Source organism: Engraulis encrasicolus, chromosome 14 (assembly GCF_034702125.1).
Source record: "Engraulis encrasicolus isolate BLACKSEA-1 chromosome 14, IST_EnEncr_1.0, whole genome shotgun sequence".
Taxonomy (NCBI): Eukaryota; Metazoa; Chordata; class Actinopteri; order Clupeiformes; family Engraulidae; genus Engraulis; species Engraulis encrasicolus.
Genome location: NC_085870.1, coordinates 33,022,835 through 33,033,926, shown reverse-complemented (window position 1 = coordinate 33,033,926; position 11,092 = coordinate 33,022,835). Strand labels below are relative to the sequence as shown.

At 45.3% G+C, this 11,092-nt stretch overlaps 1 protein-coding gene across 2 annotated transcripts in view; it reads left to right on the top strand.

The window, feature by feature from the left end:
• Positions 1–10,868, top strand: part of hyal1 (hyaluronidase 1) — a 12,153-nt gene extending 1,285 nt beyond the window's left edge. Inside the window, exons 2-5 of one of the 2 annotated variants that reach the window (XM_063215455.1) lie at positions 5,316–5,601; positions 6,326–7,269; positions 9,351–9,440; positions 10,061–10,868. In XM_063215455.1, the coding sequence (XP_063071525.1) occupies positions 6,328–7,269; positions 9,351–9,440; positions 10,061–10,420 (1,392 nt within the window). In that variant the 5' untranslated portion in view covers positions 5,316–5,601; positions 6,326–6,327 and the 3' untranslated portion in view covers positions 10,421–10,868. Of the gene's footprint in view, positions 1–5,092; positions 5,602–6,325; positions 7,270–9,350; positions 9,441–10,060 lie in introns of those variants that run through there. The other variant, XM_063215454.1, reaches the window with a different exon arrangement.
• The last annotated feature ends 224 nt before the right edge of the window (positions 10,869–11,092 follow it).

The window sequence follows — 11,092 nt, the reverse complement described above, 5'->3', positions numbered from 1 at the left end:
CGTCATTTTGACCCCCCCGTGTTCCGGGACTTATTTCGGCTGATCCCCCACCTCTCGAGAATAATTAAAAAAATTTTTTTTTTTTTTAATCATGAAAAAGTTTTAAATTCGCCCATAACTTCTATTCATAAATTGTACAAAATAAATTGATGGATTACGTTTTTATAATAAATCTTCATACCCTCATGTCTATTCAATGTTACTGGCCGCTTGACATACAAACCACGCCTCAAGAGGAACAGAATGGAAATTTAATACTGGCCGGCAAATAGGCCTACAGGTCGGACGGAGGTCAGTGTGTCAGTGAGGGACAATCAACTTGTGCAGGTGAAAGATTTTACTTAAAATGTCAGACGACAGACGACTTTAACGTCATTTTTCAAGAAAAAGGAAGAGGGAGGAGTCAAAACGCTTCAAAGCAACCGGCGATGGGGACAGCAGCATAGCAGCTAGCATCCACGAAGCAAGTAGAACGGCTAGTTCTCCCACCGCCTCAACAGCTAGTTCTAGCGTGCAGGTGCAGCTAGCTACGACCGGTGCTGATACAGACTACACAGCTGCCGTGGACCAGGACAACCAGCCAGATGCAGTTGAAGGACAAAGCCACGACGACCACCAGACCAGTGCTACAGCATCACAGCAAGAAACAACCGAGCTGGAGCAAGAGGTGACAACTGGGACAGTTAGCGTGGAGGGTTCAGGAGAGGAGAGCGGGGACAGCGGAGGAGAGCAGGATGGGGCAAGCGAGAGATACGGGAAGGAGGATGCTCACATATTTGGACGCCAGAGCAGTTTAAAATCAAACAGTCATACAACCCCTGGCTGGTTATGGGAAGTTTAGGTTTAGGCTGCCCAGTCTGTCAAAAGTGGGGACATTGGGGCCACTTAAGACTGGGGGGCTGAAACTTGCCAAAGAATGGGTGTCCAGTACAGTGTCATCATCGGCTTTGGATATCAAAAAAACAGCAACGCGCACTCCGGAAAAAAGTATTCGAACATGCCCGTACTAAAGCTCACCTGGCAGCCGCAAGCATTCTGGGAGAAAGCCAAAGTAGACCAGTATGGGCCAGTGTGTAATGAACAGCCTGTCCGAACAAATTACCACCACCGCTCGTGTATTTCGCACAGCATACAAGGAGGCTAAACGTCACCGTCCCGCATATGGCTTTGAGCACGAGATGATTGTCAAGAATTAAATGGACTGACATGGGGAGGATTTTGCACTCGAACGTGGCGTGTAGTAACATTCAAAAACACATTTCAGAAGAAATGAAAAGAAAGATATTCGAACAAATAGTTGTGTGCGCACCTAAACTCAGTTTAATGTTGGACGAGTCAACTAGCTTGAGTAAGAAGAGCTGTTTAATCATTTATATTCGTGCTCAGTTGTCCGACATGGACAAACCCACCAACATTTTTACTGAGCTTGTCGAGCTAGATGATCTAACTGCCCAAGGTATTGTCCATGCACTGCTGACTGCCCTGGAGCGTCTTCATTTCACCCAGGAATTTCTGTCTAAAACCCTCATTGCGGTAACTTGTGATGGTGCGTCCGTTATGTTGGGGCGTAAAAGTGGAGTGGCGAGTCGGCTCCAGGCAATGTTCCCCAACATCACTCTGTGGCACTGCTCAGCCCACAGACTTGAGCTCGCGGTTGCCGACGTAGTGAAAGAGATGGGCGCCGTGAATCACTTTAAAAGTCTGATGGACAAGCTGTATGCACTGTATAGCACATCCAACAAAAACTGATTGGAACTGAGAACAGCTGCGGAGAGCCTGGATGTACAACTATGCAAAATAGGTCGAATTCTAGATACCAGGTGGGTGGCCTCAAGTTTTAGAACAGTTGACGCTGTGTGGAAGAATTACCCAGCACTTTACAAGCATTTCCAAACGGCATCCGACGACCCCTCTCGTGATGGCATCACAAGGCGCACATACAGCGGGCTTGCTATGCGCCTGTCTTCACATGCCTTTGTGAACAATTTAGGCATTATGTGCGATGCACTACAAGAATTGTCTGAGCTTTCAGTTGAGCTTCAAAAAAGAGACGTCACCATAATTTCAGCACACAAGACAATTTCACGTGAAATCAGATGTGCTCGAGGCAATGTCAGAACGGCCAGGCGCTACACTGAACTGAGCCAAAGGGGGATCGTTGAAAACTCATTCCAAGGTGTCACACTGAATGCAGGAAAGCCAAGTGACAAATCACTCGACCACAAGCAGTTTTTCTTAACTGTGGCCAAAAACATGGAGGAGCGCATGCTATCGCAAGGAGGTCGCATGCCAGACAAAACTGGATATAACAAATTCATTGAGGAGTTGAAGGTACTTTACGCACAGTATTGGCCTGATGGAGCAGATGCGTTGTATGGAGAGACTGAGGTTGAGTCACTGTGCCAACGCTTCAACATCACAAACCCACGCGCTGTCCTACGGGCCTACAGGGCATACAGAGACTTGGGTGGAAACGACATGCCCGATGAACTGAGGGAATTACTTGTTGCTGTCAACAGTATTCCCATTGCAAGTGCTGAATGTGAGCGTGGATTCTCTCAAATGAATCTGATATGCACTCCCCATCGTGGCTCTCTGCTCATACCCACCATATCATCTTTGCTGTTCCTGAATCTTGTTGGACCACCACTGGATAAATTCAACCCTGTCCCTTACGTCAGGTCGTGGGTTTCCAAGGGACACAGAAACGCGACAGACGCACGCAATAAAACGCGCAACAGAGAGAGGGAGGAGAATCCTGACATGCTGGTGATGTGGAATATTATGAGCAGCTAAATGGTGAGTCATTTGCATTTGTTGTCCGTAACACACACACACACACACACACACACACACACACACACACACACACACACACACACACACACACACACACACACACACGCACAGCGCGCGCGCACACTCACTTCATGTAGCGCTCGTTTTTGGTAACGCAATCTTATGTCATTTATTAAAGTGATGTTGTTTGAAATGGAGCTTGTATGTGCAATGTGTATGTGTAACAGCTGTAGAAGTGCCTTTTTTTTTTTTTTTTTGGTGTGCGTTCCGGGACCTGAGTCCATGTCGTCATCGACGTGTCCTTATGTGTACTTTGCGTTCCGTTACCTGCTGATTTACAAATTAAGCACTGGTTCTATCCATGGACGTAACTACCATTGAGGACAAAGAGGTCATGTCCTCTGTATTTTTTTTCTTCAGTAATGTAAAATGTATCTATGATGAAAATCGTTATATGATCAACAATGATAAATTCAGTCTGTACGCCACCCCCATTTAATGAAAACAAATCAGCTGTGGTTACTCGCTATGGAAATAATCATAGCTGATGGTGCGACGCACTCGGCAATCTACTTGGTGGGCTTTAGTGTCAAATAGTTGTCTTGTCCGTAATTTAGATATTCTCAAGGTAGTAGCTTCACAAAACACATTCTGCAGACCTTTCAAGAATACATGAAGGACTTTGGACACTTCGGTTTATGTGTGGATACCCTCAACATATTACGAGGTATTGGGTGTGACGTTGTTTTGAGCTGTGCAAGACTTTAAAATGTTGTGTTTTTGAAATGTGTGTAACCGCCGAAAAACGATGCCCGCATCTTTCATATTGCATAACTGATATGGCTAACGAGGCTAACGTGATATTATCAAACTTTCTCAAAACGCATCCTTTTGCCTTGATTTTGCTCTAGAGTGACTGTATTTCATCCCAAACATGCAAAAAACAGGCAAATTTGTTCCAACTCCGGATAAATCCTTTAAGAGTTTGACTGAAGTGTTTGAAGCATTCTAAATGTACAGTAGGCTATGCAGCACAGCTCACACAGTATGTGACCTCGGTATTTTAAAATGGTTACAGCGCTGGTTCTATTCTATTCTACTCTGCTCCACTCTGCATCATTCTATTATAGCTATAGCAATAGCGAGATTTACGTATATAGCACATTATCATACATAACTGTCATTCAATGTGCTAAAGAGTAAAGAAACAGAAGAGAGAAGAACAAATAGGCTATATTGTAGAAAATACTATAGGGGAATAGATAGCAGATGTATTAGTAAGTAACTACGCAAGGCAGATGAGAATAAAGCTGCTTTTTAAAACATGATATTATTGGGGCAGTTCTAATTTGGACAGGAAGCTGGTTCTAGCATTTGGCAGCATAATGACGAAATGCCATTTCAACATGTCTGGATTTGACTCTGCACAACCAGTAGAGGAGACTGTGAAGATCTGACATCAATTAGGATGATATTGCTCTAGCATATCTGCAATATATAGGGCCTAAGCCATGTAATGAAGAGTTTTAAACTCAATTACAAATCTCACTGGTAGTGTAATGACCTACGAGCCTGGAGTGATGTGTGATCTGTTTTCTTTGTTTTAGTTCTATTCATTATTCTATTCTATTCTATTCTACTCTATTCTGTTCTGTTGGCTACATCTCTAAACGTGTTGTTTTATTTGTTCACTAAATACACCACAATATAGGCCTACAGTAAGTAGCCTACAGCTCAGTTATTGGATCTTGTTTGTTTATTTACTGCTGACCAAACTGCAGTGTGGCATTATGTAATGGGAATAATCAATGTAATTTAATAGGCCTATTTCTGCATCTGATTCAAATTAAGATGGCAGCGATGTGCGCTCGACTGTTTGTGTCTCGGGAATGTGCCATCTCTGGAAACTCCAAGGAAAATATCAAAATAAAATATAATCAAATACAATGTAGGCCTATTGCCATATTCACAATAAAAGGTATTGTGAAGTAGATTAATGAATCAGATTCAATTGTATCCCCACCTCAAAAATAAAGGTGATAGGGCTGTTTCTAACCCTACCTCCAAGTTGGTCCCACTTCACATAACATCCTGCCAAACACTGTTATCAGTTTTTTGAACATATTACAACTCACACAACTCACAGCTCTCAAAATCTTTCCAATTGCCTTCTTTTCTGCGCTCTCTCTCTCTCTCTCTCTCTCTCTCTCTCGCGCGCGCTCTGAAATGATTATTACTAAGATATTTTGTGTTTTATTTTATTTCTTCTGGTTGTTAGCTGTTCTTCCTATCTTCCTACCTACCTATTGATAATGTTAAATATATTGTTAATTATTAGCCTTTTAAACAAGTTTGGGGAACTTCAGTTCAGGCCTAGGCTCATAATTGACTTATGGGGTGATTAACGGATAATGACGCACCTCCTATATTGAAAGATGGCCAATGTCGCCTATTGCCTTTATCCTCCTTTGAGTGTCCCGTGTGTGTTTCGTGTCTCTCTCTTGTTGTCTTTGAAGTCTTGGGAACAGCAAAGTCATTCGACATTGCACTAACGTCGAAATCCAACTTGGAGAAACTTTCCCAAATTGGTTCCACACTCCTCCTCGCATGCATGACTCGAAGAAGAACCCCGCCTTTCCCCTGCGGATTGGCGCTGCGGTGAGAGGGCAACATACAAACCCGGGTTGAGTTCTTCCTCTTTCTAATCACGAGCTACCGATGCAGCTGCCCCTCAGTCCGTCGGAAATCTCCGACGAATCGACATTCGTCAGGCTCCAAACTTAACATCAAGAAGGTTCGCTGGTGAGTGCGGTCTTTATGATCCTACCAACTTTCACTTCTTTGCCTGCTGTGTGTCAGCCTTGCTCAAGTTACATTGTCAACAAATGTAGCATTTGCGTCATGATGCAGCCAGCCCCATAGCTGGGGAGGGGAAAAAATCTGGATTAGCCTGTTCAGTTGAAAAGATTGTCATTTAGCAATATAAACAGCCGTTCAAAAGAAAAAAAGGTGTACCAGGCGGATAGGCTAGTCTGCTCCACTCTCACTGCTCGCCTTCATGTTCATTCTGCAACGTAACCTGTTGTTAGTGACGTTCATAATAGGTTTCTCTTTGTATTCCAGTTGTGCCCGATGTTCTTCCACACACCTGGCTCACACACATACACACACACACACACACACACACACACACACACACACACACACACACACACACACACACACACACACAGATTATTAAGCATAATGAGCTGTTCAGGCAATGGCGCCCTTTGTTCTAAAAATTGCCTCTCATCACAGAAATTAACTTTTTGAAATTACACTGGGCGTCCCCCTTCATTTCCATTTAGATTGGCTTCGCCCATAGAACAACAGTGGAATTTATTTATTTATTATCACGAGGCGGCAGTGCGGAGCTCCGAGCTACTGGTGCACGCGAGCGGCCCTCTCCATAATTGGGTGATTAACACCCCCCCCCCAATATCCACCTACCATACCCGCCAACCTTCACCTTTCTTCCCTGCAGGTATGCTGCCCCTACTCTGCCTGGCCTGTTTGCTGGGCCAGCTCCCGGCCTGCCCGGCAGCGTCGGTCCGCACGGCAGCAGCGGGCGGCCCGCGCCGTGTCTTGCCCTCCATCAACGAGCTGCCCTTCATGACCGTGTGGAACGCGCCCACCGCGTTGTGCGAGAGCCGCTTCGGCGTGGACCTGGACCTCACGGTCTTTGACATTGTGGCCAACCACGACCAGGTCTTCATGGGCGACAACATCACCATCTTCTACGAGCGGCAGCTGGGCCTGTACCCGCACTACACGCCGCTCGGCGCCTCCGTCAATGGCGGCTGCCCGCAGAACGCCAGCCTGGACGACCATCTGTGGAAGGTGGACAGCGACCTGCGGGCGCTGATGCCCGAGCGCGAGTTCCGCGGCCTGGCCGTCGTCGACTGGGAGAGCTGGCGGCCGCTCTGGGAGCGCAACTGGGACAGCAAGAGCGTCTACTGGGAGGCCTCGCGCGTCATGGTCAAGGAGCGCCACCCCGACTGGCCGCCCGAGCGCGTGGAGTGGGAGGCCCGCGACCTCTTCGAGTGCGCCGCCAAGGCCTTCATGGAGGACACGCTCAAGCTGGTGACGCGCGAGCGCCCCGGGGGCCTCTGGGGCTTCTACGGCTTCCCCTGCTGCTACAACTACCAGTACAAGGACCTGACCAAGAACTACACCGGCGAGTGCCCCACCGCCGAGCTGAAGCGCAACGAGGATTTGCTGTGGCTGTGGAACGTCAGCAGGGCGCTCTACCCCGACATCTACCTGGACCTGAGTCTCAGGGGCAGAGACAAGGAGCTCACCCTGTACGCCAGGCACCGCATCCAGGAGGCCTTCCGGGTGCAGAAGCTGGCCACCACCCCCATCCTGCCTCTCGTGGTGCCCTACGCCCGCATCGCCTACACCTACTCTCTGGAGTTCCTGTCTGAGGTAAATTACTGTATAGCTGTGGGTGAAAAGCTTATATCGTATGTTTTTTATGCTTTTATTGGATAGGAGAGGGAAGGAGTGACAGGACACAAATGGGAGGAAGAGATACGGTAGGTTTGTGAAAGGTCCCAGACTGGACTCGAACTTGAGTCTCCATGGGCAATGACCATCAATGCTCTCAAGTCATAGTTAGTAGTGTCTGTCTCAATAGGAACAATAAAAGTCTGCATGTGTTGTGCCCTAGTCTGAGGTAAAGTTATGACCAGGCATGCTCTTGGTCATACTGTATGCAGATGGGATGGCTGACGTTCTGGCTCACTGTTTACTGAAACATCTGAACTACATGATAACAATATTGCTATGACATTGCAAAGGGTCTGAAGTAAAAGATGAAGACTTGGTCGGTCATCACCATTTCGGTAATAACAAGTGTATAATTGATGCTCTGCGTGAAGGGGTTAATATAGTGGGTGAATATCTTACTGGGAACAAAAAACTTCTACGTCCAGGTGCAGGACAAACTGTATCAAATAACACTTCTCCAGTTAAGAGACATAATGGTGCATGCATGCAAATTATACATTTGTACAGAACACTTACAGATGTTTGTAAATGAGTAAGAATCACCCTATGGCTGCAGAGCAAAGTGAAAAGTGGCTCGTAATTGGATGAGTATGATGCGCATTTAGCCGACTGGATACATGTATACATTTGTTAGAGGACAAACATCCAGGACTGCTGTGGCTGTGTTGTGTCTGCTGTTCTTAATCATTTACAAGCATTTGTAAATCATTTGTTAATAATTAGTTCATTAGGGTGTATACAGCCACTTGAGGAACTGTTATTCTAAAGTGTTACCAAGATATTTTATAAGCAGTTTTTAAATGACTATTTAAGTATTTGTGTTGCGATGTAGTAAATCGATAATTAACACATTGACATATCTTAATTACACTTGTACTTTATATGAAACACACAATATAACTGTACACAGCTAGATAAAGCCATATCCAACATTTTCAACATGTCCAACATCTTTGCCCACTTGAGAGTTGAGCAGAAACTGACACAATTCATCCTGGGTTAAAAGTAAATCAAATCAGTGTTTCTGTCAAAATAGGCCACATAATTGTTTCCTTTTGCAATTGTGAACAGTTCTGCGGTCGTTCCAAAAATGCACTTCCTCTTTGATTGTAAATGATGCAACTTTAGTGCTTGTCACTTTTGAAGATAGCTTCTCGAAGATAGCTTTTGATCATACCAAACCCTGATTTACATAACGCTTTCACTTCTGTGTCGTTGTCGTGTGCAAATTTAGTTTGCTGTGCATGTGGTCGCAATATACATATTACCGCTAACGATCTGCATGTGGAGCGCTGCTCACTACTGAGTTTGTGTAACTCTCATTACTAACTGTACAGTATCTGCATGTCAAGGAGAGATCATACCACATTTCGTCAACTACGTCACTTGCTTCGAAAGCTTTGGTATAGGCCAGGGCTTACAATTATTTCACAACATCAGAAAGATCCATGACTCGGGCCAGTTGGCATTTCTAAAACCTTGGTACCACGTTAACTAATTTTGTTGACACTGCTGCTGGTTGTGTCAGTGTTTTGGCACCAAATAATATAATGTATAGCCTTGAGATAACCCATAACACAGTTACTTATGGGAATGAACTATAGATAGGTGCAAATAATACCACTGACTTACTTTTCATTCATGTTCATGTTTTCACTATACGAATAATATGAGAGGAGCATGTGCTTGGTGACTTTCATTTCCCCTTTGTGTATTCACAGCTGTTTCTCCACTGACTTGTGTCTGTCTGGTTACCACATGGGGTTGTTGTCTGGTTACCGCATGACGTTGCTTTCTGGTTACCAAATGACGTCTGATTATCACATGACATTGTTGTCTTTTTACCAAATGACGTTGTTGTCTGGTTACCACATGACGTTGTTGTCTGGTTACCACATGACGTTGTTGTCTGGTTACCACATAACGTTGTTGTCTGGTTACCACATGACGTTGTTGTCTGGTTATTACCATATGATGTTGTTTTCTACCTGATGCAGGAGGATCTGATTCACACCGTGGGGGAGAGCGCTGCTTTGGGCTCTGCAGGAGTGGTGTTGTGGGGAGATGCCACCTACTCTGAGTCGAAGGTACTGTACACAGCCACACACACCTGCATTGAACACACACACACACACACACACACACACACACACACACACACACACACACACACACACACACACACACACACACACACACACACACACACACACACACACACACACACACACACACACACACACACACATACATTAGAGGGAATTAACAGGCAATAAGCAAGTCATTACAATTAAATACAAGGACAATAACACAGGGGTATGATTGCCCTAATAGTGTTTTACATACAAGGCCATTCTGTTCAGGGAAAAACAACGTTTGAATGACGTACTGATGCATTCAGCAGTGTGTTCATATAACATGTACTGTACATAAACAAGGCTAAAGTATGCAGACTCTTACGTACATGAACTCACAGAGGAACCCCGGCAGGTCTTTCTCTTGCAGATGGCATGTCTAATACTTCACAAACCAAAATGTAGCCCATGTCCTAGGACAAACTGTTCAGCACTCTATTTATGGTACGATATGTGCACAAAGACTGTGGACTGTAGTCTTAATGGACACAGTATACGCTTGTTTTGAAATGTCAACACTAGGACCAGCACTGTGAGTTTTAAGTTTGCCTGTCCCCTTTTCCCTCTGGCAGGTGTCCTGTGACACGGTGAGGAGCTATGTGGACGAGACATTGGGCCGCTACATCGTAAATGTCACCACCGCCACCGACATGTGCAGCCGCACCCTCTGCCACGGCAACGGGCGCTGCCAGCGCAAAGACCCCATGTCTGGGGCCTACCTCCACCTGGACCCTACGGTCTGGAGCATCCTGCCCAGGGCCCAGCACGGCGGGAAGATGCACGCCCAAGGCCCAGCCTTCAAGGCCCAGAGGAAGCCTGGCGTCACGCAGGACAACCTCAAGTCTCAGCTCTCGCCCTTCAAGTGCCAGTGCCACCCTGGGTGGATGGGCGTGCACTGCAACGTCAGGATCCTACCCACCGCTGGATACTAACTCTAAGATGACTTCTAACAGGACAGGGCAGGGCAGGACGGGACGGGGGAGGTTTAATGGAGAATTGCAGCTAATTTCAACATGCAGTTGTATTGCACACACTCTACCTTTGACTTGTCGGTACCCAAAGATTTTTTTTGTTTTGTTCAGCCCTTTCTGAGATCCTGGCCTGAGTCAATGGTAGAGTGAGCAAAACAACTTTGTGCGGAAATTGGCCTGAATGCTCCTTTAACAGTTCAAAGTGAGATGAGATGGCTTTGTTACTAATGTGCGTAACTCTTCTTAATCTTACTCAAAGCATACTAAAGTTCCATTGAGCTCCATGGCTCCATCTCACAAAAATGACACATTGATTGTACTAGGAATTTAATGTTTTTTGTATTTTGTTTTATTTTAATGTTGTCCTTCTAACTTAAGATTTTTAATACAGTTGGCACAGTTGTCTTAAGTTAGAATTTATTTTTGAATCTTTTTAAAAGATACTCCTTGGTTTAATGGCTTCGTCAAGGTGCTTGTATGCTGGGATGACTTGGGAGACTTTTAGCTGGATCCTGTGAGTTTTTCTGAGAACTTGGTGGTCCGGTACATCCAGGAATGTTTTATTTTTAAACTGATTAGGTAAAGAGATAATTACCCAGAAACCACCTGATTGACATCAGTTCAATGAAATAT